Raw genomic sequence first — 27,635 nt, 5'->3', positions numbered from 1 at the left:
TGAGGCTGATGATAATGCTTTTAAAAAACTGTCTTTTTAAAGATTGTAGAAAGTCAGGGAGTGTTGTGAACAGATCACTCAGCCTTTATTTTAGTTTGTCTTCCCACCCTTATACCAGCTGTTTTCCCCCCATACTGCCAACCTATCGTGGTGTATTTGCTGATCTGTGTTTGTGTTCTCAGGGTGCGGCGGCGTACCCAGAGAATGAGGACCAGCAGCAAAGGCTGCGGGAGGCTGCGGAGGGGCTGCGTGTGGCCACCAACGCTGCTGCTCAGAACGCCATTAAGAAGAAACTAATTAACAGACTGGAGGTCAGTGACGCCGGCTTAACCTTTACCACGCTTTGTCCAAAGAGAAATGGCTCCTTCGGGAAGAGGAATCTGAAGATCAATCCTAAATGTCACCATTTTTAAATGACCAAATATTAAGATGACACATCACCATCTAGTAGTACAACTGGAGACTTTTCTTGGCTGCGAGTATTTGATGTTGATTTCAGCCGCACGTCTTTTGCCATTTGCCATTTGTCAGTGTTTTTAGACGGTTTTAGATTTGTTGTTGCTCTTTTTAAATGGTCCTGAAATAGGAAAAAGCGTAATCATTAAAATGGATCAAAAGGGGCTCATTTGCCTCAGGATTATTTGACTCATGGCTCAATTTCTCTTCGAACTAGGATATTAAACTCATTAACAGAGTTTATGAATTTCACAGCATTACATGCTCAACAACTTCCTTGTCCTTTTATAGTTTGTTACAATGTGTAGCTGTATGCACATTTTACTTCATGATTATTAGTTGTAATATTAGGATTTTTATTAACTGCAATCATTTATTAGTATTGAATAAACAAGGTTTATACAACCTTCATTTATGCTGTATTTACACTACTGGAGAGCTACTGTTCAACCATATTGTACATGTGGATATTTGAAGGTTCTTTGTGTCCCTCAGAATGCTGCTAAGCAAGCTGCTGCTGCAGCCACGCAGACGATCGCTGCTGCTCAAAACGCTGCTGCCTCCAACAAGAACACAGCTGCTCACCAGCAGCTGGTGCAGAGCTGTAAGGTGAGAATCAATGCTGACAGTCGGGTGCTATTTACGCTTTGGTTTGTTACATTCCTCCTTTTGTGAACTATTTAATATGCTTACTTCAAATAATTTCTTTTTATATCCTAATTGACCTAATCAGCTGTTTAATGCCATTGCATTGTGTGCATTCTAATTGCTTGCATGATGATTGATCGTATAACAGTGATTTATACTGAGTCTCCATGTTGACTGTATTTAAGCCTGTTTATATGCATGTGTGTTGTGTTGTGTATAGGCAGTGGCGGACCACATCCCACAACTGGTCCAGGGGGTGCGTGGCAGTCAGGCGAAACCAGAGGACCTCAGTGCACAGCTAGCGCTTATCATTGCCAGCCAGAACTTCTTACAGGTGCAGTGCACACACACTCTCTCACAAACACACAATGTGTCATTCACATTTCTCTGATTTGTTGGAGGGGAGATTGGTAAAACTTTCCGTCCACGTACTGAAATTGAATAACTTTAGTCTCACATCGAGACCCAGGCTGCACAAAGTATAAATAGTGTTCCTGTCATGTGCAGAACCATTGAAAATAGGCCAGTAACGTCTTTTTGGTGCAAGCAGGCAGTTAAAGCAGCAGTGATCTGGTGCGATTATGCATTTATGCCTCAGTTGCACTTCTAGAGCTGATGGATGAGCGCGGAGTCTCCGCAAATACCAACACATAATTAAACCTTTGTCCCTTGCTGTTGCCTGATGCAATGTTTAGTTTTCTAGGCAGTTCCTAAATGATCTGAGGGAAAATATAATTCTATCGAACATCAAACAATGTTTTCCCTCCTTTTTCATTTCCGTTCTGCAGCCTGGTAGTAAGATGGTGACCTCGGCCAAGTCATCTGTTCCCACCGTGACAGATCAGGCTGCAGCCATGCAACTGGGTCAGTGTGCCAAGAACCTGGCCACCTGCCTGGCTGAGCTGAGGACGTCTGTACAGAAGGTAGAGACACACAGACGCACAAGCATTCACATTGTGTGGCAGGGCATTCAGAAAGTCACTGTATGTTACATGCAAAAACAAACTTATTCACCCGTTTCATGGTTAAAATCATGGCATGGGCAAAAATAATGTCAAAATGGGATTTAATTTGCTGCTTAGTCCACATCAGAGCAGTTGAGCGGTGACAGTAGTTTGATGCACTTTCCTCAAGTGCAAGTGTTTGTTTTGTTTGTAACAGTTTATCACTTGCTGAAACTGACAACAAAATATGTTGTGTTTTTTTTGTCAAAGGATCAATACAAGTGCAAAACATAAGCAATATCCCATGTAACTATGTGAATCGTGAGTGACGGCATACATCCTTTATGTCCTAGGCTGATGAAGCCTGCGGCCCCATGGAGATCGACTCTGCGCTCACTGCCGTCCAGACCCTGAGAAGTGAGCTGCAAGATGCCATGCTGGCTGCGGTTAATGCCCAGCTGAAACCACTACCAGGAGAATCGGTAAGAGATGTTATTTTAGACCCGTGAGATTGACTCCAAACCCAACATAGAAAATGTCAGTTGCATTAAGTTCAATCCAGTTACACAAAAGATATTGACTCACAGCAACTCATGCCTGAAGCAGGGCACAATGGGCTTTGCAGCCTAATATTTAGTTACTTACATACAAGGCTGCGGTCTTATTTTCCTCCGTTGCCTCTGCTTTAGTTGGAGAAGTGTGCTCAAGATCTGGGCAGCACCTCTAAGTCGGTTGGATCCTCCATGGCTCAACTGCTCACCTGTGCTGCACAAGGAAATGAACACTACACAGGTTTGTACTGCTGACACGCTGACTTCTTCAAAAATATATTGAACCTCAACTGAGGAGCAAAGCTCACGTAATCACCTCCATCCAACTGCTTTTCAGTTTTTCAAATGAACATATCTCTTGACTCAAAATACATTTACTGTGAACATGCACAATCTCAACAGCCACCATGAGCATTTAATAGGAAATATAAATCCTGCCACATGCATTTTTCTGACAGTAAGTTCATCTTTTTAGTCACCAGAATATTTTGCTTTGCAGTATACACTGAACTACTCTAAACTATCCAATTACTCAATTCACGGTGTCAAAAGTCTGTTGTCCCTGATCTCACATCGTGCTCTAAATGGGCTACTTTGAGTGAAGCAGTGGGCCATGGCCCTTTTTAGCACCTTAACCTGTAGCTGTTTGTTCTCCTCAGTTGTACAAATATTTTTTTCAAGGACTTTTCATAACCGTGGTAGTTTCCTTGGTTGAAATACAGCATTATTTTCCATAGTACCTGAGAAGAAATTTCTCATGTGACATTTGTTGCTCCTGCCTGTGACCAAATTAAGACTGTGTCTGGTCAGAGGAAAGATGAGTTCATGGTAGTGACATTATCTCGTCATAAAATGATCCTTAGTAGTTGTTGTCTGTCGTATCTGTACTTTCTGTTACCTGTGATTCTGCGCATAGGAATAGCAGCCAGGGAGACGGCTCAGGTCCTGAGAACACTGGCCCAGGCGGCCCGCGGTGTCGCTGCCTCCACCACGGACCCCCAGGCTGCTGCTGCCATGCTGGACTCGGCTTGTGGCGTGATGGAGGGCTCGGCGCTTCTCATTCACGAGGCCAAGCAGGCACTGATTTGCCCCGGAGACGCCGAGAGTCAGCAGAGGCTGGCGCAGGTGAGATGGTTTGGGATTGCTCGGGGACATGATGTCTATTCTTCCTTTTTTAACACTGTGTGACTCTTGAGGCTGCAGGCTGCAAGGCTCAGTCTTTATGTCAGACTATAGCACCAGTGCCTTAAAGCGAACACCCTCAAATATCACTGCATGGACAATTGCAACTGCTGGTGGTTAAAAATACAACAATCGCAACATTGTGAGTGCATGTTGATATCAATCATTCTGCTGTGTGTAGATTAATCCCTCTAACCCAGTCTACGATGAACCTGCTGTGCGTTCCAGGTGGCCAAGGCTGTGTCTCATTCCCTTAATAACTGCGTCAACTGTCTGCCTGGACAGAAGGATGTGGACATGGCTCTCAAGAGCATCGGGGAGGCCAGCAAGAAGCTGCTGATTGAAAGTGTGAGTTGCCTCTGTGACTCGCCAGATCTCTGCCAGCAAAGTCATCGTGCGTGTCTTTAAGCGCCGCACAGCAAAAAGACCCTTGAGGAATGTATCAAGATGAATGATCCATTAAAAGTGAAATTGACTCCAGTTTTTATCTTAAATCACTGAGCGCTTATCCACAGTTCACAACAAACGGCCATTGTGGTTGCTCTCACTCCTATATGCAAATGTTATTTAACTGCTTTTTGTCTCTCTTTCATCGTGAACTCCTTCTCTGTGTCCTCCGTTCAGCTCCCTCTGGCTTCCAGGTCATTTCAGGAGGCCCAGAGTGAGCTGAACCAAACAGCAGCAGACCTGAACCAGTCAGCAGGCGAGGTGGTCCATGCCTCCAGAGGCTCCAGCGGCCGGCTGGCGGTGGCCTCTGGAAAGTTCAGCGAAGACTTTGATGAGTTCCTGGATGCTGGTATAGAGATGGCCGGGCACACTCAGGTCTGTCTTGTTGTTTGTCTTTTACAATGGGCTCTACCTGCCTTTTTTCAGTCAGTTGTGACAGCATGAGCACTCTTCAAACGCAATCGATTCAATTGAATTTGATGATGTTATGTGTTCTTTTAGAAAAAGGATGACCAGGTGCAGGTGATTGGTAACCTGAAGAACATCTCCATGGCTTCTAGCAAGCTGCTGCTGGCAGCTAAAAGTCTGTCTGTCGACCCGGCAGCAGCCAATGCCAAAAACCTGCTAGCTGCTGCTGCAAGGTACCACAGCTAGCCACATACACAAATAGTTTTGTTAATGCCTTTATCTAGTATTTTCTTAGAAGTGCTAGGTATTCCCTGCTTAAATTGTTAATATGTAGCCTGATTGGAAAGTTCCCTAGTGTATAGGGAAAATGAATCATTAAAAATATTTGCTTATGAACTACTTAAGCTTGCACACACAACCACAGGCGTACAGATAGGATACAATCACAGGCTTCGTTATTAACGCACATAAACCTCCAGTAAATATGCTCGCACATGTTAAAACCTGCACACTCTCAAATACTTTCTACCATACATACTTCAACGGCTAGGGTGTGGTTAGGTTTTTTTAAAATTGTTGTTCTGCTTCTCCGTTTGTTTCAGAGCAGTGACTGACAGCATTAACCAGCTGATCACACTGTGTACACAGCAGGCTCCTGGCCAGAATGAGTGTGACAACGCCCTGAGAGAGTTGGAGGTAAACGGAACTTTTCAACCTTGTGATCAAACGGGGACAATCCGCAATAATATCAACAGAGTGATGTTGAGTTTAGGACCTTTTCTACTTATTGTCTCATGTGGCATTCATCTCCCAGGCTGTCAGAGGAATGCTGGACAATCCCAACGAGCCGGTCAGTGACCTCTCCTACTTTGACTGCATCGAGAGCGTGATGGAGAACTCCAAGGTAGGCCTACAAATCAAACAGCCAAGCGGTCAAACACATAAGCACTCTGCACACACAGAGCTTAGCATCCTAATCATTCCTCCCTTTCTTCTCTCTTCGCTGTCCTGCCCCTTTGTTCTCTCCAGGTCCTGGGAGAGTCTATGGCAGGTATTTCTCAGAACTGCAAGACTGGAGATGTGCCGGCATTTGGGGACTGTGTGGGATCAGCCTCAAAAGCCCTGTGTGGCCTCACTGAAGCTGCGGGACAGGTACAGATTCAAATGGCCCTTTTTTTTGGTAGTGGCAATGCTGGTACATGCTGATGACGGTAGTTTTGTTCTTTTTCTTCTGCAGGCCTCTTACCTGGTGGGTGTGTCTGATCCCAACAGTCAGGCAGGGCACCAGGGGTTGGTTGACCCCATCCAGTTTGCCAAAGCCAACCAGGCAATCCAGATGGCCTGTCAGAATCTTGTAGACCCAGGCAGTAGTCCCTCCCAGGTACATGCACTTAACAATGTTCTCCTTACAGCAATCATCCAAATGTCTGATCTACATTATAACAGGGTTAGGTGTTGGCAGTATGATCAGATGGGTGTCTTTGCTTTTCTGCAGAGATGTGTCACAGTATGATTCATTATCGGGTCAGAGCGTTGCATGGATGAGTGTTGAACCTTTAGAATTGTATGTGGCTGTGATGATTGTTTGTTTTAGTACATGCAGATTTCCTATCATGTTGGTGTCAATCCTTCCCTTATGCTGTCATTATAGACTCATCTTTGGACATGTTACACTTAAATGAGGCCCACTTCTTGTTGTCATTTATTACTGAACCCTACGACAGTCTGAAAAGAGTAATTGAAGCTGACACAGCCATCTTTTTATAGCCCTTTATGCAAATACTTACAGAAGTGTCCAACTGTGTAGCCAGACACCCTCACTGCAGGTCTGAAAGTCCAATATTTACTTCATTATCACCTTTTATTTTCTTCAACAACATTCTTTGTTGAAGACCAACAGTTTTTTTTTTACCTAATTATATGCCCCCCAAAGCGTTCTTACATAAGTAACTTTCCAGCTCGCCAGTCTATACCAGAATTTTAGCGGAGCTCCATGCTAGTTCAGCTAATTTAACATCTTGTTGTTTATAATGTGGCAGGTGCTCTCTGCAGCCACCATTGTCGCGAAGCACACCTCGGCTTTGTGCAACGCCTGTCGTCTGGCCTCCTCCAGGACGACCAACCCAGTTGCCAAGAGGCACTTTGTCCAGTCTGCCAAGGAGGTGGCAAACAGCACTGCCAACTTGGTCAAAACCATCAAGGTAGGATTTCCTTTCCAGTCTTGTCAAAAGGTTGGCTCCGTCCCCTAATTGGCTCACCACAGTATAGATATGGATTTAGCTTCGACAGTCCTTTGTGATTGATGTGGGAGGATTTTAGTGAATCCTCTGTTGAGTGGATGCTGAAACATTTGGGATTCATATTTGTTCCCACAAATGATTTCTATCAAACATCTGTCAATGACTTGTTTAATTCTTGACTCTTGGGTTTGACAACTTTTTCACATTTGTTTCATGCAGCTTCATAATCTGTCTCTCCCTGCCCAGGCTTTAGATGGTGATTTCTCAGATGAGAACAGGAGCAAGTGTGGAGTTGCCACGGCTCCGCTAATCGAGGCTGTTGAAAACCTGACGGCATTTGCTTCCAACCCAGAATTTGCCAGCGTCCCAGCTCAAATCAGCCATGAGGTATGCCCACATGGACATTAGTGTTTGCAGTATTCATGCACAGCTATTACATGTATTATTAGAATAGTTTTACAGCAAATAGAGGCATATACTGAATAAAACAGGATATTGTAATACATGCATATATTTCTATATTCTCGCTGAAGTGTGCTTTGTATTTCTGTAGGGCTTCGCAGCACAGGAGCCCATCCTCCGATCAGCACGCTCCATGCTGGACAGCTCCACCTACCTGCTCAAGACTGCGCGCTCATTGGTCATTAACCCCAAAGACCCGCCCACCTGGTCTGTCCTGGCTGGTCACTCTCGCACCGTGTCCGACTCCATCAAGAGTCTCATCACAGCCATCCGGTTAGTGAGCAGAAATGTATTGTGATGTAACTAATGGGGGCGCCGAAGAAACGGATGGGTGACAAAATACAGTATCTGAAGCTCAAAGTTAAAAGGAATAGTTTGACATTTTGGGAAATTTCTTGAATGATATAATTGTTACCACTCTTATCACCACAGTCAATAAATATGAAGTTACTGCCAGAAACCGATTAGCTTAGCTTAGCACAAACATCTTCTTACCAGCACCTCTAAACGTGCTAAACGTTACATCTTGTTTGCTTGGTTTGTACCCAAACATTGTTTTTACGGGTAGTTATGTGATGCACTATTTCTCTGCCTGTGAGCAGTGACTTCCTGGAGTCTTGCCAAGCAACCAGACAAAATTCCAGAAAGTTTATTCTTTACGTCATCTTTACACCACTGTACTCACAAAAGAGGATTATGGGAGGTGAAAATTATAATTAAGTTTTGATTCATTCAATTGCACTATAAAATGCCTCTGAGACTAAAGCAGCGTCCTTAACAAAGTATGCCCAAATACCGTAATATGGCGGGACAAATGGTTGTTTTTTTACTTCCACGACTTAAATTTTGAATCTCCACTTTCACACCTTTTGTACCTGACCTTGATCGGAACAAAAGTGATGCCCATGAGGATCTAATCCCCAGTGAATTTTAAGTTTTCTGCTTGGCATCTACACATTAGCTTTCTCGAATTCTGATGACCTCATCGCAGCTTTTATTTTTAGACTGCAAATGAAGTACTGGGAGTTTGGCTCGGGCCTTGTAATAACATTTAGTTATAAACTGCATTGCCAAAGTACACAAATAGGAATGGACTCGTATCTTTGTTAGTCTCATTAGGTACGGTTTTCCTTGAGGTTTTACTGTCAGTGTGCAGCCATGTATGGAGATGGATGTTAAACTAAACTTATTCAGGCGTCGGAGCTAATTTGGCTGCCCAGCTTGGTCTCCCTGTGAAGTCATGAGACCCTGCAGGCCATATTTCAGCTGTGTGACCTGAGCAGCAATGAGATGAGGGAGCCAGTAGAGAAGATGTTATGGAAACATCCTGGATCCTGTCTGTGTTTTAATAAGTGTTAGTTGTGTTAACGTTCGCACTTCTTTTCTCTCTGCCTGTCTTCCAATATATTCGTTTCCTCTCTTTGTCACCGTCTCTGTCCTATTTTTCAACTTCTTTCTCTTTTCTTTTTCCAACCATTTTATTGCTTTCTCATTCTCTTCTTCTCCTGTTCCCATTTTATTCTCAGGGACAAGGCCCCAGGCCAGCGGGAGTGCGACTCGTCAATTGATAACATTAACAAATGTATCCGGGACATTGAGCAGGCCTCTCTGGCAGCAGTCAGCCAGAACCTAGCCAGCAGGGACGACATCTCACTGGAGGTAAGCAAGCGTCAGAAAATAACTTGACATTTTCCTCAGACAACTACCGTTATCTTTCTCTGTTTGCATTTGTCTCTATTTGTCTGTCCTTGTCTGGTTGTTTATCTCTATCTATCTTTCTTTGCCTCTGTCAGTTTTACAGTCAGATTGTTTCTTTTTCTAGTCCCAGTCTTGCTTTTTGTGTCTCACTGTTACATTTTGAATCTAATATTGGTGGTTTTAATTAGGTTTCTGTCCATTCTAGGTCACAGGACACCTCATTAGACAGAAATCAGGGATTTAATGTCATTTTTGCAGTGCAAGCCAGTGTTCTATTGATCCTTTAGTAGCAGACCTGCAGTACAGTTTGGATCCCACTGGATCCGTATACCCTTCTGCCGGTGATTGATATATTTAATTGCAGAACTGGTCACAAACCAGTTTTGTTGCATCATAAAAAGTTTAAGCTTGCATATTAGAAGCTAGTGTAGCTTAGGGAAAATGTTTCTCTCTTTAGCTCTATGCCTAGTGCTTTTTAGCAGCTGAATAATTTGAATGTACCTCTGTCTCATATAAAAAGCAAGACAAAAACTAATTTCTTTTTATTTCCTCTCTTCAGGCGCTACAAGAACAACTGACGTCCACTGTGCAGGAAATTGGCTACTTAATTGACCCCGTTTCCACCGCTGCTAGAGGCGAAGCTTCCCAACTAGGACATAAGGTATATAGGGCAGGGGGTTAATTACTTTGCTTAAATAGTGGAGCTGTGGAGCAATACATTAATACTTTTTTTAAGTGGGTAGCAGTACTACACATTTCCAGTGGGTTGTTTGGACAAAATTAGTATTGATCTTTATCACAGCAGTATCTCTAATAATATCTCAAAATAGTATTATATACCGATTTTAAATGCGTTTTTTTTTTTTTTTTGTTCCATCGGCTAAATGCGCTCTTTAAATGATCATTGATGCTGTTCGTTGACTTACTGTAACACTTTTCATCCATTTGAAAAAGCAAAAATTGAAGAGTTCTCACAGACCTCATTAAAAACGTTCACCCTTTGCCCTCAGGTGATCCAGTTGGCCCGTTACTTTGAACCGCTGATCATGGCCTCTGTGGGTGTGACATCCAAGCTGAGGGACCACCAGCAACAGATGACTTTCCTGGACCAAACTAAGACCCTGGCTGAGTCTGCCCTGCAGATGCTCTATGCTGCCAAGGAGGGTGGAGGAAACCCAAAGGTATAGCTGTTGCTGCTCGCTCTAATATGTGGCTGCTTCACCCCTGGAGGGATTATCTGGGCATTCTTATTCAATCAGTATCAGGTTTATTGCCAAGTAGGTTTTCACATACAAGGAATTTACCTTGGTGTTTTGGGTCATAACAATATTCCTACTAATATATAACATGCAGATGTCCTTGTGTCACACTTCACAGGCATCACATACCCATGATGCCATAGATGAGGCAGCTCAGCTCATGAAGGAGGCGGTTGATGACATGATGGTGACACTGAATGACGCTGCCAGTGAAGTGGGCATGGTGGGAGGAATGGTGGAGTCCATCGCAGAGGCCATGGCCAAGGTGGGTGCTGCTGGGCACGGTGCGTCTCACAGGATGTTTGATGCTTGGGGTCAGGGAACACACTGGAAAATGGCTATTAGCCATTTCTTTTCCCTGGATAAAATACTGTTGAGAAAACAAGTGTACTAAATCTGTAAGAGGTTGATAGCGAGTAAAGGGAAACTGGCAGGAAAGTAACCGTCATTTTCTAATTAAGATTTTCTTTTTTCTTCTTCTTTCTTCGTTCCTGTGTGTAACGTCTTGATTACAACCTCAGTACCTCACGGGCACCAAAAAAAAAAGTCTTTCCAATTAACAGCCAAACTGTTGGCAAACGCATAAGGTGTGAGGCAAGACAACACCTACTATATTGCAAGTGCAGACAGAATAGCATCAACTAATTACATCCCTCCTCGCCTCTGAGTGAGAGTTATCGCAGGCGTGGAAAAGTGCCTCAGGTGTGGGTCACCAGAGGGAACAGCATCTCTGCATTACCTTTGTGTGGGATGTGATGAATAATTAATGAAGGTGGTTCATTTTCGATCTGCGTGATGAGCGTGTGTTTGTTTTATCCTCGTGTCACTTGGCATGTGCATGTCAGTAGTTGATTAAAAGGAGATTATCCTCTTAGATAATCCATTTAAAGGTTTTTCTGATGAACTTTTAGTCACTTAGTCAAGACTGCAGATTCAAAGGTGTCATCTCACTCGGTGGGTTAAGCGAACATCGTGTACTTGCGATATTGTAGATTAATTTCGGCACCAGCATGCTCCTCCGCCACATGACATCATCTCTCTCGTCTCCTCAGTTTTGAGACGACTCTGAGCGCTGTCTAATTGAGCAGAAATGCCAGAAACAGAATGTATGCAAGCTGGTGATCAAATGTTTTTGTAGTTTATTTCCGAGCTGTAATTACAGAGTGGATTTGGTGGATAATTTATAATGAGTGTTTATTTGAATATAAAATTGCGTTAATGTTGGTTTGCAGATGAACTGATGCCTGCGCACCAATAGAATTATTATAATTGAAGGGTAGATTAGATTGAACATGTCACTGCAATTTTAAGAGCTGAATGATTAATTGTTTTCATGTTTGAATATATTTTTTACCTTTTTGTGAAGGACAAACCAATCATGCCTAAAATGAAAATTGCTGTACCATTTTAACTGTGTGTGTGTGTGTGTGTGTGTGTGTGTCTGTGTGTCGTTCCTTAGCTGGATGAAGGTACACCGCCTGAACCTGACGGCTCATTCGTAGATTACCAGACCAGTATGGTGAAACACTCTAAGGCTATTGCTGTCACTGCTCAGGAAATGGTAAGCCTTCAAGATTGTTGAAATTGGTAGAAATCTGAATGTCTAATGCACTGACAGCCTTAGGTGAAATGTCTACTGCGTTAAATTAAATGTAAATTTTGTTCATCACCACCGGCTTTCTTTCATATATATACTGTCTTTATATGGAACACATTTAGCGCTTTACAAAAAGGCATATTACTATTGTACATTCATGTACTGTCTAGGGCAGTGGAGTGACTGTGTGTGTTCCAGTTTTGACTGACGGTGAGTGTTAATCCCTCAGATGACCAAATCAGTGACATGTCCAGACGAGCTGGGAGGCCTGGCCTCTCAGGTGACCGTGGACTACAGCCAGCTGGCCGTTCAGGGACGACTGGCTGCTCACACAGCTGAGCCAGAGGAGGTGAGGATGGCCTGGATGTCACCCAGAGACTCATTGTCCTCCCCGTTATACAGCTCTGCTACATCAGTGTGGCATATTCGTCTTTTTAACACACATAGCTGCATATGTTTTAAAAAATGGTATGTGAACAATTAGCATTGAGGAAAGATATCATGGTTGAGCTGAGACACATTTTCTGTATAAACATTCACAGTAAAGATTTTATTATTGATCTAAATTGTCTCTGACAAACTGGATTGCTCAGTGAATTTGTATCGTACTGTGTTCTCTGCCACCAGATCGGTTTCCAGATCAAGAACCGAGTGCAGGAGCTCGGACATGGCTGCATCTTCCTCGTCCAGAAGGCTGGAGCTCTGCAGATCACTCCCTCCGACGGTTTCACCAAACGAGAGCTCATTGAATGTGCCCGTGCAGTCACAGAGAAGGTATTCCCCAATCATTAAAAAGATCTGGGTTCGAATTTTGTTGTCTTTTATTTTTTTTTTTTTAAATGCATATAATTGTGTCTTTTATCCTATTGATTATCCAAGTTGCCCCTTACGTTAACTTAATATATCACTTTTCTGTCTTTTATCTGTTCTTAACTATGTTAATACAAAATCATTCAGGGCTGGAGCTTTTTCTGCTCGGCCTTGTATGAACCACAACAAACTAGCTCGGTACTGATTTGTTCTTCACATTATTCTCTCACCAAGTGATTCTGTTCTCATGGTATCCACAATATAAAAGGCTTAGGGCTATAATTCATTTTATCATATGCCTCCTGAATTAATGCATTTTGGAAGAGACCATTTGCTAACGGCATGCTTAAGCTTCAAAGGCTGACTGTTTAATTCATAGTCCTTGGCAAAATACACTACTCTGCAGACTGTTTTTAAATAATTCATGCTTAAGTATTGCACCAATCATATCCAAGCAGTTCAGCAACATTGTAAAGATGTGGCATGTGAATGCAAACTTATACCTAGAGGTATTTGTACTAGGGAATCCCCATCACTTTGCTTTATATATATATATATATATATATAGATATATATATATATATATATACTACTCTCAATAAAGCAAGAGTTTATTCTTTTGCTTAACATCTTGAAAAAGAAAAGAAAAGCGTTGCCTGCGTAATATGCTCATTCTGTTTTCATCTCCTATCCTTCTCTGAAACCATCATTTATTTCATGTAAAAATTGAAGTGCCAAGTCATTTCTTTTTTTTTTTTTAGATAGCTACATTCCGCAAACATCAGTTAATCAATTTCTGCTGCCACTCAGGCATCTGTGAGGAAAACAAATGGATTGGAAGACAGTTTAACACATTCTCATTTCCCCGAGTGAGTGATGTTGTGCATTGCTCTGCGCCGACATGGTGTTTTGCTGTCACAGCAAATTTGCCACTAGTATTTTGGACTTTTCAGTTGAATGACCAAAAAATAGCATTATTACTTAACAGTAGTAATCGACGGTAGTAGAAACAAATTTTAAGAAATGGTTGTGTACGAAATAGAGAAGACAATATTCCAGCTGCTTTTCAAACCGTTAAGTATTTATAATTGTACTCTCTGCCTTAGGTCAAGATATATCTGCACACCTGTATGATTATAGGGTGTGATGCGTGTGTGTCCTCAGGTATCCTTGGTGCTCTCGGCCCTCCAGGCAGGCAACAAAGGCACTCAGGCCTGCATCACAGCTGCCAGCGCAGTGTCTGGCATCATCGCCGATCTGGACACCACCATCATGTTTGCCTCCGCCGGCACACTCAATGCAGAGGATGACGAGTCCTTCGCTGATCACAGGTTAGAGCTGCAAATGTCCCAGATTGTGTCTGTATACCAAATACAATTGTGTGAGACATCAGTTAAGTGCAAGACATGGCTGGAGACTAAGATTTTCCCTCTGGTTGTCTTTCATCTGAAGCAGACAGCATGACATATTAGCTGGTGAACAGGGAGGCAGGAAGTCTCTGGAGTTAGAAACTACAAATTACCCTCAGGGTTTGAAAGATGAAGGAAGTGTCACATCTCTTACTCTTCTTGTTCTTAGACTAAAGACTCCACTTGGAGGCAGGATCCCCATTGTGCTAAAATAAATCAGAAATAATTTTGTTATATTCTACAAATCCCATATTGTCGCTCAAAGGTTTAGTTAACGTGTCCATAATGTAGTTTCTAAAGGTTGTTAAACTTAGTCAGCCTTGTTATTTCTAAATGAATTTTAGTTCAAAAAGATACAAATCTAATGATCCAAGACAGGACTTGGCACATTACATGTATTAACCTAGATCCTTACAGATGATTGTTAGTGAAATTGTACTGTACCTCACTGAAGAATCATGAAAGCAAAGATGTAGAGAAGCCCTGCCGGGGCAGGATGAAAGGGAATGGAATCCCTTTTCTATATCAAATTATGTCACGCAGCTCACTTAGAAATCAAGAAGAAACTTTGCAGCAGCTTCCTACATTTTCTGTCAATTTCAGAGAAATAACAGACTTGACTTGTGACATGATCTTACCTATCCTTGTGTTTGCACCTTGTTTGATGTACAAATGTCTTTGATATGAAAAGAGGGCCAGTGTGCATCATTTTGATCACTGTGAGTCACACACATTTACATTTTTAGTTTTCAGATCTGGGCTTTTGTCTCCTTTCTTTTTATGCCTCCTCATTTTTCTCTGTCAGGGAAAACATTTTGAAGACTGCTAAAGCTCTGGTAGAGGACACAAAGATGCTGGTGTCCGGTGCGGCTTCTGGGCAGAACAGGTTGGCTCAGGCCGCCCAGTCTTCTGCCAAAACCATTACCCAGCTCACAGATGTGGTCAAACTGGGAGCTGCCAGTATTGGCGCTGATGACCCTGAGACACAGGTTAGTCCATCTTGTTTTTCTTCCCTCAGTTTTCTGTTTGTCCTTTATTCACTGCTCCTGTTATCAGAGATATCGAAGAATGAGCGGTTCATGGCAGTAACCTTTCAGAGTCTCTTCTCTTTCCCCGGCTGAGTTGTAATAAATTGGTGTCCGTCTGTACCGGTATGTCCTTTTCTCCAGGTGGTTCTCATAAATGCTGTCAAAGATGTGGCTAAGGCGCTGGCTGAGCTCATTAGTGCCACCAAGTGTGCCGCTGGCAAGGCAGCAGATGATCCATCTATGTACCAGCTGAAGAGCGCTGCCAAGGTGAGGGGACCAGGGAGTCTGCAGGTCCTGAAACTGTGTCATCTAATTTAAAGGCCTCCAGTGGGCTTGAATAGTTAAATATGGTGCTGTGTTGTGTTTAGTTGTATTTGTGAAATACGCATATCAAATCCTTTTTTTCCAATGACAGACTATAATAAGAAATCCTAATCTAAATTGATGAACTTAGTATTGTTCCGATACCATTTGTTTCCTTCCCGATACTCATTCCAATTCCCTGAACTTCCGTATTGGGCGATACGAAGTACGAATGATACCAGTGCATTAAAAACAATAAAAAAAAGTTTGCATTTTAGGCTGAATAGGAGACATTTCCGATACTGGTATTGGTATTGGAACAACCATAGTATGTATGCATAGCAGACATCCTCTTCTTCCTCAGGCAGGGCCATTAATCAGCTACAGCACCTCTCCTGTCATCATGAAACCTGTTCACACGAGTCACGTCCCAGTAATGTAAATAGCCAGGAAATGAATGTTCTGGATAAAAGGAAACTGGGATATTTATATCAAAGATAAATATTCTGAATCCTTTGCTTCAACACATATTCCGGTGTAGTGGCCATTTGGCAGACGAATGTAAATCAAAGGGCCACTGACGCACCATGGGTATGTGGTATAGGCATGCAAAAGAGTCCACTGTCCATGATGTGTTGGTCCTATACCTGCCTACTCTAATCCTAATAATCTAAGTGAAGCAAACATCTAGAATATTTACACAATACTTCTTCTGAGTAGAACAACTAAATACTATCAACATATAAATTGCCCCTACATGCAGTGTACAGTGTCCAAGCCACACTGCTGACTGCTCGTTATCCCCTCGAGCTGTGAAGTTTTAAAACGTGTCAGTCTGTGGCTGCTCAGTGTGTCATGGAGTCTTTCAGATAATAATAACATGCCTCGCATGCAATTTTAGGACCCGAAGGGAAAAAGAATCTTGTAAACCATTTGTACGATTTTTAGCTTCTTGTCTTGATGGCTGTGGGCTTTCCTGCTTGGGCTCTGTGCGCCCCCTGTCTTTTGAGTTTGATATTGTACAACCTCATAGTCTTCAACCACAGAAGAAAACTGTAGGAGGTTATATCCATCATGCAAAATAAGGCAACATTTGTTTAATAATTTTAGACATTTTAGGGGGAGCCATTGTGAGTCATGTATAGTGTAAGTTGTCCTATTGTGTTGCAATGTAAAACACGACTTTGTTGGTACGTAGAGGTGTCAGTTGTCTCTATCTTTTGTTTGATTGTTTCATATTCTCCCATTGTTACAGAAATGACCTAATCATTTTCATAGTTTGGTCATCATGACGCATAAACATACTCTTGTGCTCCATTGCTCTGAAATGTTGTGTGAACAACGATTTGATCAGTTTTCACTTTTTGTGTTCTCATGTTTGTCCGTCAGGTGATGGTGACCAATGTGACGTCCCTGCTGAAGACGGTCAAGGCTGTAGAGGACGAGGCCACTCGGGGCACCAGAGCACTGGAGGCCACAATCGAGTGCATCAAGCAGGAATTGGTGGTGAGGATGTGTGGAGGACGCGTGCGTGGATGGATGTTGGACAGCAGTAACGCAGCATCACTAGTATCACTTATCCCAGATTGATGCTGAATGATGCATTTGGTGATTCAGGAATACTATTTTGTCTTTTTGCCGTAAACTAATCTCATGAAAATGTGAAGGGGCTGATGTAGCAAACTTAAATTAATTCGGTTTTACTGGATATTCTTTTTCTGCCAGTGTCTCCAATCAAATTTGCATACTGCCAAATGACACCCACCCACTTTGTCATCCCCAGGTGTTTCAATCCAGGGATACACCCAACAAGACGACCACACCTGAGGAGTTCATTCGCATGACTAAGGGCATCACCAAGGCCACCGCTAAAGCAGTGGCTGCTGGGAACTCTGCCCGGCAGGAGGACGTCATCCATACAGCCAACCTCAGCCGCAAGGCTATTTCAGACATGCTCACCACCTGCAAGGTTCTTTTTTGTTTCCCTTACTAGTAGACAGATTCATACATGTCTAATGACTTAATGTCATGTTGTTACTATAACTTTCCTTTTATATATGTATGTGTGTATATATACACACATATAAAGGAAAGTTACACAGTCCTGTTGAATCTGTTTTTCAGCAAGCGGCTTACCATCCAGAGGTCAGCGAGGAGGTGAAGAACAGGGCGCTGATGTTCGGATCAGAGTGCACAACTGGATACATCGATTTACTGGAACAAGTGCTATTTGTAAGTCAGTCAGGAAGACGGAGAGTGAGAGATATTTAGTGGTTTGCATTCACAAGTAAGACGTTTGTGGCAAATGGCAGTTTTAGAAGTAGAAAGCATGCTCTCATCATGGCTTATGTCAAAATACATTAGACTGATTTTCACCATTTAAAAAAAAAAAAAAAGTTTTTCCCCAAATAGAGAAGAAAAATTGACAGTACACTGTGGAAGTTGTATATGTTGTATCTGATTGTTCCAACACACCTTTGAAACTGTTTTATGCTCAAAGTGAAATATTCACACTCAAGAAGCCGTCATTTTATCACTACTAAATTACATAAACTGGAAATATTCTACATTTAGCATTTATCTGCTTTTCAGTCTGACGAGTTTGATTTCTTAAGATATTCTTGGACATCAATTTAAACTTTAGTAAAGTGTTGTGGTTTTAAATGATACTTGGCCACATGGAGTTTGTAAGGTTTGAGCCAACTGTGGGTCTAATAGAGTTTTAGGGGTCAAAAAACATCAAATGTAATTTAGCTCTGAAAGGAAAAAAAGCCGTTACTTTTATTAATCCAGTGGAGACCATTCCTCATTGTTTGCACACAACCAGAAGAATGTTGTCTCCGTCTTTTTTCAAGCAGAATAGTGTTTGTTAAATGTGTGTGTGTCTGTAGGTTCTGCAGAGGCCTACTGCAGATCAGAAGCAGCAGTTGGCAGCTTGCTCCAAACGAGTGGCAGGAGCTGTCACAGAGCTCATCCAGACTGCAGAGGCCATGAAAGGTAAGGGCTCACACTCTTCACACACCTTCGACAGTGTTATTTGGGATGAACTCAAATAACTTTTATTTCTTTACTAATGAAGCTTACAACAAAATCTGCCATGTTTATAATCCCCAGTAGGAGGCTACTACATCTACAATGGAATAAGCTTTTCATTTCCCAAATAACAGCGAAACATTCCTTTTAGACAATCTTTTGGTAATACCCCTGTCCTCTGTTTCTTGCCACAGATGGAGGTAAGTTCGGATTGTTTTTTGTACTGTGACTTATTTCACCAGTTGTGAGCTGTTCGACACCTCCTCGACGCTAACATTGATTCATTTAATCTCCTTTTGAAATCCAGCTGCTCTCAGGCTTCTCAAGTACATTGAGTCAGTTCAAACCATCGCGCTTCGTTTTCATTTTCGTTTCATCTCATTTTAAATCAATCACTCCATCTTCATTTCAGTGAACGGCAGTCTGTGGCCTCCATCAGCTATGCATGGGATGCAGTGATGTGTGTAATCACGGTGTTGTTGTTGTGTGGCATGGATCTTTTGACACACCGCTTCCAGAAGTACGTTTTTAAAATCCTGTTTTTTTTTTTTTTTTAAATTTCAATCTTAATTGTGTGTGTGTGTGTGTGTGTGTGTGTGTGTGTGCGCGCATTTCGTGCCTTAGGTTCAGAGTGGGTGGACCCCGAGGATCCAACAGTGATTGCAGAGACAGAGCTGCTCGGAGCGGCAGCGTCCATTGAAGCAGCAGCTAAGAAGCTGGAGCAGCTCAAACCCCGAGCCAAGCCCAAGGTGGGTTAGTTACCACATGACATAACTCACTGTGACGTCGTCAGTGTGTGGAGAGACAGAGTTGGTCCTGAAAGAGTTGCAGAGCAGTAGAAAAAAAGTGAAAGGTTATGACTCATAAAACGCAAGCTTTCATTAGAATGCTTAGTATAAATGTATAGGTTGTAGGCAGTAGTGGAAGAAGTTATCAGATCTTTTAGTGAGAGTATTAATACCACAGTGTAAAAATACTCCAATACAAGTAAAAGTCCTGCATTCAAAAGTTTGCTCAAGTAAAAATACAGAAGTATATAATCTATATTAGACACATTTCCTTTGCAGCAATGCTTTGAAGCATGACCCCTTATACCTTCATCAATGTTCTCTGCTTCTCAGTAAACATCTCTGTTGTTTTTTTGTGGTTTGTATTCAAGTTTCAATGTTGGGAGTTTGAGATTTCACAGGAACAAAATGACACATTTAGTTTTTGTTGACATTTACAGAATGTTGCTCAGTGTCTTGTGCCGTCTCCTCCCTCTGAAATGTTCCGATCAAACTTTCCTTGACCTGGATTTAAGATCAGAACTTCACCAGAATCTCTTCATTTGAACTTTCCATAACTATCACGGACATTCAAGTTTTAGCCATTATTGGATATCCGTGACAACTCATACATTATATATTATCTTCAGCCATATTCCCTTCTGCCGTGTTTCCCCGTCGTCCTCCCATCATCCGTCCTGTGCTAGCTGTTGCTCAAGCTTGTCCCAGTATATCTCCTCTGGCTCCCAGTTAACCCTTCCCTGCCTGCCCCCACCACCGGAGGCCTTCTCTGCAGGGCTCTGTCTGATATGTTTGATATATTAGGTTGTTATTCCGTTCCAACTATATATCAAACATATTCCTACAGTGTCCCGCCCTGTCTACAGACTTGTGGTGTGAATGTGTGTGTTCTAAACAGGCGGAGTATGATCGGATGTGTAACACTGACAGATAATCGTCGTGCAGAGTCTTGTTTCTTCTTCGGTTGCATCTAGCTCCTTATCAGCTGTTAAAAAAAGATGCTTTGTATCTGGCTGCTTAAAGACATCTTTTGTTTCTCTTAGTCACCAAAAATCATCAGTCGGATGTAACTTTCTTCATCTCCAAGTTGAAAAGCGTTACATTTGGGAGCGATCTGCGATGATTTGACTTGGTATTTCACTTATAATCCCAGTGGTACTGAAGGTAGCAAACTCCAGCCTCTTGAAGGATGCTGTCCGACTGATTTCTTTCCTTACCCCTCAGCAAGCAGACGAGACGCTGAACTTTGAGGAGCAGATCCTGGAGGCAGCCAAGTCCATCGCTGCAGCCACCAGCGCTTTGGTCAAATCGGCCTCGGCTGCCCAGAGAGAGTTGGTGGCTCAGGGCAAAGTGGGCCTCATCCCTGCCAACGCTGTGGACGACGGACAGTGGTCCCAGGGGCTCATCTCCGCTGTAAGTATGCAGTAAGGGGCCATTTTCTGCAGTTTACAATCTGAGGCACAATTTTGCCAGCAACATTTTCCGTCTCTGCTTTTCTCTTCCAGGCACGTATGGTAGCAGCAGCGACCAGCAACCTGTGTGAGGCAGCCAACGCTTCCGTGCAAGGCCATGCAAGTGAGGAGAAGCTCATCTCTTCAGCCAAGCAGGTGGCTGCCTCCACCGCCCAGCTGCTGGTGGCCTGTAAGGTGAAGGCTGACCAGGACTCCGAGGCCATGAGGAGACTACAGGTGCAGCTCAACTCACAATTTGTTCTCATGACATGGAGCAGGTTCAGTGTTGTTGTTCACTGTCTCTTTATGCTGCTGTTAGCTGCTCTCGACTGATCTCTTTCTCTCACAGATTGCTGGGAATGCAGTAAAGAAGGCCTCCGACAACTTGGTGCGGGCTGCTCAGAAGGCAGCGTTTGACAAAGCAGATGAAGCCAACGTGGTGGTCAAGACGAAGTTCGTGGGGGGAATAGCACAGGTAAGAACGCAGAGCAGTGGAGGGAGCTTTTGGAAGTTGGTTTCACTTGCTAACCTGAGTGGGGAACATGTGATACACACATGTGATAGTTCATTTGTTAATTGGCAATTTTATACTTATTTAATCATTTTTGACAAGTGAACATTTAGACATATTGGCACTAGATTGCTTTTATTTAAACATCCAAAACGTAAGAAATACTGTCTGTCCTCACTTACATATAGGCTCAAATAGTTTCCTGTAGTTATTACGATATTATCACATTCTTGAATTCTCTTTGCTACACTGTCACACGTAGCTGGGCACTGACATTTGGCTGCATTAACTTAATGCCTTTAACAATGTAGACCAAGTTTTTAAACGCACTCAGTTTCTAGATTAATTCCTTCCTCCTCAAAAAATGTTAATCTTCTTTCATCCAGTACTCATGCCAAGACTGTATTTTTGATTTTCGAAATGTGGAAATTGAAGCTCAGTACACCTGTGCGTACGCACACAAACACACTCATCAAACAGATTTGTTAATATTTAAGCGTATGTGTCTTATGTGAACCAAAAGCGGGCTGAGTGAAAATGAGGCTGCTGTCTCAAAATATGTTTTACAGAGTTCTGTAGCAGTTAAAATGTGTTTTTGTCCGTCTAGATCATTGCAGCGCAGGAGGAGATGCTGAGAAAGGAGAGAGAGCTGGAAGAAGCTCGAAAGAAACTGGCTCAAATCAGGCAGCAGCAGTACAAGTTCCTGCCCAGCGAACTACGAGAGGACAACAACTAAATATTCAAACTCGCTTCGGCATACGCTCTAAGCTGCGTGAAGAGCACATCTGTGTTTGTGTTGTGAGTTGTGTCCTTTTTAACGGCACAGTTGAGCAGCTATGTGGCCTCCAGCGACTTCACATATGTTGTGACTGATTTTACAAACCAGTAATGCCCGAGTCTGCAGTGAGTCCACCTCACATGGAAAGATCTCAAACTCGCACGTTTGAGTTACTACTGTATGGAACTGACTACTTTCAAAAAAAAAAAAAAAAACGACTGAAGAACTGCTCATTGTCCTGATGTATAGCATAACTACTCTGACTGATCCGATCTGAACCAGAATGTGACACGCTCTGGACAAACGGCACAGCTCACATGCTCTCATGTTTGCCCTTAACCTACAGTTCCTTTTTTTTCTTTTTTTTGTTTCACAAATTGCAGCTCTAAATCTGAAGAAAAAAGATTGTATTGCCATTCATGTGATATAGCCGTTTAACTGCAACACCACGATTTCAGCTTGGTCCTCTGATATTGTTTGAATGTTGTCTTTTATGCTCCAATGTTGGCACCTTAATATCTGTTTCAATCATGTGACGTGTCTTGACTTTGATTCAGTGGTCATTAACCCTATATGGAAGGTAAGACGCATATTTGGTGTTTCTTGGACCACAGTGTAAATTTCAATAACAGACAGTTGTTTTTGGGGAATCTGCCTTTTAAAGTAGACCGTGATGTAAGCGTCTTTGGTTTCATTTTTTTTATGCAAATATTGTTGGGCTCTACATGCAAAATGTCTTTCTAAGGTGCAACAAATTCTACATGTTTGTCTGAGCTCTTGAATATAGGTGTCATCGTGTGCAGCCGCTCAGACTCGAGTAGAATGTTTTACATTACCTTACCATGTGAATGCTTTTCTACACAGGACCATATTACCGTTGAAGGAATAATTACTCCTGTAGTTGTTGTTTTTTAGCGAAGAGGGGTCAGAAATGGTCTCACTTATTTACCGCTACTAGCAGAGCCTGTGGTCAGATATCCTTCATACATCTTAAGGGTATTGAGACCTACAAACGCCGTCAACTGAATTTGATCATCATGCAATAACATGGATGGTGCTCTAGGAGGCAGCATTGGTTTCCCTTACACCATGCAAACTTCAAGTAATAATATAGGAGATGATATTGTATAATGGAGTGCTTGTTTTAAGTATATAATATGTGGTTGGAGTAACCAGGCAGGTTGATTGGCTACAACATCTTGCAAATGAAGAATACCTGTAAATGACTCAGACGTCTTGAATCGATGGAGTGCAGTGCCACTTCTGTGCTTTGTCTGGCGGTTACTACTCCCTGCAGATTTACTTTGGCCCTTCCCTTGGTGATTTTCTATCCCACTGTCAACCACTGCCAGGGATTGATTTGACTCCATTCAACTCCCAATTCAGTAAATTCAGAAAGCAGCACAAAGAAATGTGGCAATAAGCTTAATTTTATAAAATAAAACTAGTTAGAATTGCTGTTAAAATAAGTGAATTGAAAGTGAAGTGACTGCAACACTAATCACTGCATCTCCTTTTTTTTGCTCCATCGCTCTGTGAATTGCAGGGTGCTTTGTGTGACTATACTGAATATACTACTTTCTGCAATAGAAGAACCTTTTGTTTACCGAGTTTGATTGTAGTGTTTGGTTCCCTCGTCTTACTTTATGGGCTGTGTTTCTATATTAAACTACAGTAAATCGTAAGATTAGGTCCTGCTGTGAAAATGCATGGCTTTGTGCTTCAGATGCATCTCTTTGTTGATACAGTGACAGAGTTTACCTTTTGAAGGATGCACTGAGTGATTCTGACCTCCACATACAAGACCGTATACCACAGCTAATGGCTCAAGACAGACCGTCACATTGCAGTTCGTTTTTTTTAACAGTTGAGGTCTGAATTCAGAGGTGTTGTCTGGCATTGTATTTTGTGTGGGAGGAAGGGGGGGGGGGATGGGGTCCACTACTCATCAGTCAAGTCTGTAGTGTTATTATTAGTGCCTTAGTCCGTAGCCCATACAGTGTCTGGTCAGCTTGAGTGACCGCTTCACCTCATCGGTCAGTCGAAGGTACTGGTCGATTGTTTGGGAATGTAGGTTCATGTCCGTCGGGGTTTCCTAACATTTATTGTCTCACTTCTTAACGTACTGTTCCTCCAAGTGCTGAACGCTGCCACATGTAAGGCCTTTTTGGGGATGACAGAGGAACTGTCCACCAGTCAACAAAATGTGTTGCTGTAGATGTACCATCAGCATATATATATATATATATATATATATATGAATGACACATTTTTGTACTGCATTCCATGGGCATGTACCACAGTGCTTCTAAACTACGACAGACTGGAGATTTTAGTTTGTCAACTGCTTTATTGTGTGTTATGAAGTCACTGATATTCTATGAATTGGCTTTTTCTCCTCGTGCTTTTAAGCCTCTATGAAAGATGAATGTGATAAGAACATGTTGATATATCTGTCACCGTTAACATGTTGTGGCGCATTTCAATGATGTGGAGTAATTGAAGTGTCCTGTATGTTTTTTTTTTTTTTTTCCCCTCAGAACAGAATCAAATTAAGAAGTTGCTACAATAAAGATAAGTGATAACATACAATATAATAGATATTTATCCGGCCTCAATAAAACTATTTTTTTGTATTCACCGAAAATAAAGCATTTCAATGTAACTTTGTGTGTCCAGTTTACTTTGGTGGTTATTTCTTTTGTGGAGCAAAGCCAGAAATGTACATGCATTTTACAGCAGGTATCATTTATAGTTTGCTATCATATCCTTACTCTCTGGTTTATGAAAACACATTTGTTTTCAAATTTGAGACCTGCATAACATGATTTCCACCATATGTACTCGGTGTTCCCTCATTTTGCTGAGTTCCCCCCCCCCCAAAAATAAAATTATCAATACTGCATCTAGCCGGAACATTTTAAGATTCTTTAAAAATAAAAACACACAAAAAATCAGTAAATATAATCAAAACAAAACAAAGAAGCATGCTTCACTGTGCTCCAAATAACTTTGAAGTACAGTCACTTCCCTCCTAAGCTCAAATATCAGAAACCACGTTCAGGGTTGTAGCTACCATTGAGGACACGGGGGTCGTGTCCTCAATGGTAGCTACAACCCTGAACGTGGTTTCTGTCTAAATTTGTGAGGTTTTACACTCGACAATTTAAAATTGTGCTCTTTTTGTCATTTTACAGGCTGATTCCTGGGTATTTAGACTTGATGTATCTAAATTTGACTACTTTTAGGAAACAGAAAAAAACTAACTATACCAAAAAATACCTTTCTTTGAGTAAAATAAACTTATTTTGACTTTCTTTTACCTTTTTTCTCATTAAGCAAAGTATATCCATTTGCTTGAGTGTTAAATAAAAGATTTGGTCTCAATAAAAGTCTAAACTAAGAATATTTAAATCAGAAAATATCTGATCAAGAATCCTTCATTCTCCATCCCACTTTTGACACTTCAGTTTTCAGTCCATGATCCCAAAATATTCCTTTTGTTTGGTACTCGAAAGGTATCGAGGATCAACACCCAGACCTGAAGGAATCACTTCTCCGCCATTATTTAGACCTTTATCTTGAGAAATACAGTTTACAGAAAGTGAGATTTAACAGTTTGCGAGATAGATCTGACTCTGCATGTGTTTCTGTTACATCCTCTTGCAGTGTCTCAGCAGCAGTACTGACGGGATGCAGAACCACAACAGGTGAATAACAGAGAATGGAGAGATGGCAGGCGAACAAGGTCCCTTTACGTGTCTCAGGACATGATGGTATTTCTGTGTCGGTGCTAAACCTGAAGCTAAATCCAATCCACGGTATAAAGTGAGAGCCGTGCTAAATTTGCCCGGCGCTAAAATTTGAGGCGGCAATGTCAATTACTGTGGCACAGCTGCTTTGAACACTGCTCTTAAATCTGGAATCCTTTTTTGATGTTTTCACCTAAAGTAGTTTCTTTAGGCTACTAATGCATACGCTTTTCCTACTGACAGACATCTAACTCTCTCTAACGCTTTTAATATTTTCCAGTTCCTGCTGGATCTGACTTTTAACAAGAGGCCCTGTTACATTGACTTGAGGGGAAGACGCCAAAAACCCTGGCTAGAAGGACGAGGGCATTGAATTTAATGTGGACAAGCAGCTGATAGAAGATATAGCTCATCAATTATTTTTACGCCCTAAATCTAATTATATTGAAAGTCAGAAAGCGGATATGGTTACTGATGACTGCTGCGTGCTACATATCAAGGTTATAGGCTTCATCCATTAAAGACAGTTGTATTCAACATAAGATGACCTGCCCCGACTTGTAGGCGCCACAGGGACAAAGAGTACCTTCTCAGCCACAATTGCCTCGAAGTCGCTGCTTCATTTTTAACAGTTTAATTTCAATAAAAAAATGATTGTCACATCAGGTTGTTGGCTGTGTTACTCCGATGGTGTAAAATGACACATCAATGACACGCTGTAACAAGCGTTCACAGTGGATAAAGCCACTCATCACACTGATATTTTTACATGACCTCACATATCAGCCCCTCGTGTCTGAACCGTTCTGATGAGCCTGATCGGGTTGAATCACATGCAAGAAGTGAAGTTTGACTCAGAAGGATTGGGTGGAACACCAAAACTGTTCCGCCTCGATACTTTTAATTATTGAAGAGTAAGTGAGACATTCCAGTCAGACAGTATTAACAATGAAATCATCACAGTACTCACATTTTTTGTCTGGGAGCTGCTCAACCAGCTGTCTCAACACATCTATCATGAACCACTCAAACAGCTCTGGCCTTCATTTTTGGTTTGACACATCAGCATCAAGGTTTTACTTTCACCATTTGTTCTGCAAACTGTTAAACCCCTTTAAAAATACTCACAAAAGAGCTGCGATGTGAGTTGTTCACAACAATAAATGAGTAATGCAGACACGGCCACCAACATTCAATAGTCACCTCATTAAATACAATTTCAACGGTCTTTGAACTTCACATGTGGCTCTTCAAAAGGACATACGGGGCGACATTCCTGCATGATGGGAATTAAGGGAATACTGAGTGTAGGTTCAATTATACTACCCATCACAGTGAAACTTTTTGTTGAACAGATCACTTGAAAGTCAACTCTTTTTCAAGTAGAGCAACACTCAAGAAATGATCTCTATAGTGTGCAACAATGAGGAGAAATGCCATTTCAGACCTAGTAGCCAATACATCCATTTTACTTTTAATCTGGAAATGGTCAGTTAAAAAAAGGGAATCATTTAAATAGACTTTAGATTATGGATTGGCTTTAGCCTGAATAAAACAATGTGATAAAAGGCTCTAAAGAAACTGTGAAGATGACCACTTGGCCTTTTGCTGCAGGCAAAAATACCGAAAATGTGTTGTTCATGTATCATGGCCCTGGGAAGAGAGTATAAAAATCCCAAAGTGAGTTACATTAAAAAGACTTCTGTCTGCACTGTTGATAACTCTCAGCCCAAGTATTTTAGAATTATTTACAGACAATCAAAACCCTAAGCTTTAATCGGAGTAAATCATTAACTGTTGGACAGGTACAATGCTCATCTCTCTATCTATCCAGGGTGCTAGGGTGACATGGATTGCGTCATCAGCCTCTCTGATCTCTG

General features: G+C 41.9%; 1 protein-coding gene across 5 annotated transcripts in view; it reads left to right on the top strand.

Annotated features, from left to right (window-relative positions):
- Window positions 1–24,668, top strand: part of LOC116383221 (talin-2) — an 81,820-nt gene extending 57,152 nt beyond the window's left edge. For 3 of the 5 annotated variants that reach the window (XM_031846886.1, XM_031846887.1, XM_031846888.1), the window contains exons 23-59: window positions 183–311; window positions 952–1,065; window positions 1,325–1,438; window positions 1,893–2,027; window positions 2,402–2,530; window positions 2,738–2,840; window positions 3,516–3,724; window positions 4,010–4,129; window positions 4,406–4,603; window positions 4,730–4,869; window positions 5,239–5,332; window positions 5,451–5,540; window positions 5,666–5,788; window positions 5,874–6,017; window positions 6,676–6,837; window positions 7,123–7,263; window positions 7,430–7,611; window positions 8,865–8,997; window positions 9,596–9,697; window positions 10,047–10,217; window positions 10,414–10,560; window positions 11,755–11,856; window positions 12,122–12,241; window positions 12,520–12,666; window positions 13,867–14,033; window positions 14,917–15,100; window positions 15,281–15,406; window positions 16,832–16,948; window positions 17,226–17,411; window positions 17,567–17,674; window positions 18,334–18,439; window positions 18,670–18,675; window positions 19,100–19,224; window positions 20,488–20,676; window positions 20,769–20,951; window positions 21,064–21,189; window positions 21,833–24,668. In XM_031846886.1, the coding sequence (XP_031702746.1) occupies window positions 183–311; window positions 952–1,065; window positions 1,325–1,438; window positions 1,893–2,027; window positions 2,402–2,530; window positions 2,738–2,840; window positions 3,516–3,724; window positions 4,010–4,129; window positions 4,406–4,603; window positions 4,730–4,869; window positions 5,239–5,332; window positions 5,451–5,540; window positions 5,666–5,788; window positions 5,874–6,017; window positions 6,676–6,837; window positions 7,123–7,263; window positions 7,430–7,611; window positions 8,865–8,997; window positions 9,596–9,697; window positions 10,047–10,217; window positions 10,414–10,560; window positions 11,755–11,856; window positions 12,122–12,241; window positions 12,520–12,666; window positions 13,867–14,033; window positions 14,917–15,100; window positions 15,281–15,406; window positions 16,832–16,948; window positions 17,226–17,411; window positions 17,567–17,674; window positions 18,334–18,439; window positions 18,670–18,675; window positions 19,100–19,224; window positions 20,488–20,676; window positions 20,769–20,951; window positions 21,064–21,189; window positions 21,833–21,961 (5,001 nt within the window). In that variant the 3' untranslated portion in view covers window positions 21,962–24,668. Of the gene's footprint in view, window positions 1–182; window positions 312–951; window positions 1,066–1,324; window positions 1,439–1,892; window positions 2,028–2,401; window positions 2,531–2,737; window positions 2,841–3,515; window positions 3,725–4,009; window positions 4,130–4,405; window positions 4,604–4,729; window positions 4,870–5,238; window positions 5,333–5,450; window positions 5,541–5,665; window positions 5,789–5,873; window positions 6,018–6,675; window positions 6,838–7,122; window positions 7,264–7,429; window positions 7,612–8,864; window positions 8,998–9,595; window positions 9,698–10,046; window positions 10,218–10,413; window positions 10,561–11,754; window positions 11,857–12,121; window positions 12,242–12,519; window positions 12,667–13,866; window positions 14,034–14,916; window positions 15,101–15,280; window positions 15,407–16,831; window positions 16,949–17,225; window positions 17,412–17,566; window positions 17,675–18,333; window positions 18,440–18,669; window positions 18,676–18,782; window positions 19,075–19,099; window positions 19,225–20,487; window positions 20,677–20,768; window positions 20,952–21,063; window positions 21,190–21,832 lie in introns of those variants that run through there. The other 2 variants (XM_031846889.1, XM_031846890.1) reach the window with 2 other exon arrangements.
- The last annotated feature ends 2,967 nt before the right edge of the window (window positions 24,669–27,635 follow it).

This window comes from Anarrhichthys ocellatus, unplaced genomic scaffold (genome assembly GCF_004355925.1).
Source record: "Anarrhichthys ocellatus isolate YVR2014 unplaced genomic scaffold, GSC_Weel_1.0 scaffold6, whole genome shotgun sequence".
Classification (NCBI taxonomy): Eukaryota; Metazoa; Chordata; class Actinopteri; order Perciformes; family Anarhichadidae; genus Anarrhichthys; species Anarrhichthys ocellatus.
The sequence above is the reverse complement of the archived record's forward strand: the minus strand, read 5'-3'. Positions and strand labels throughout refer to the sequence as shown.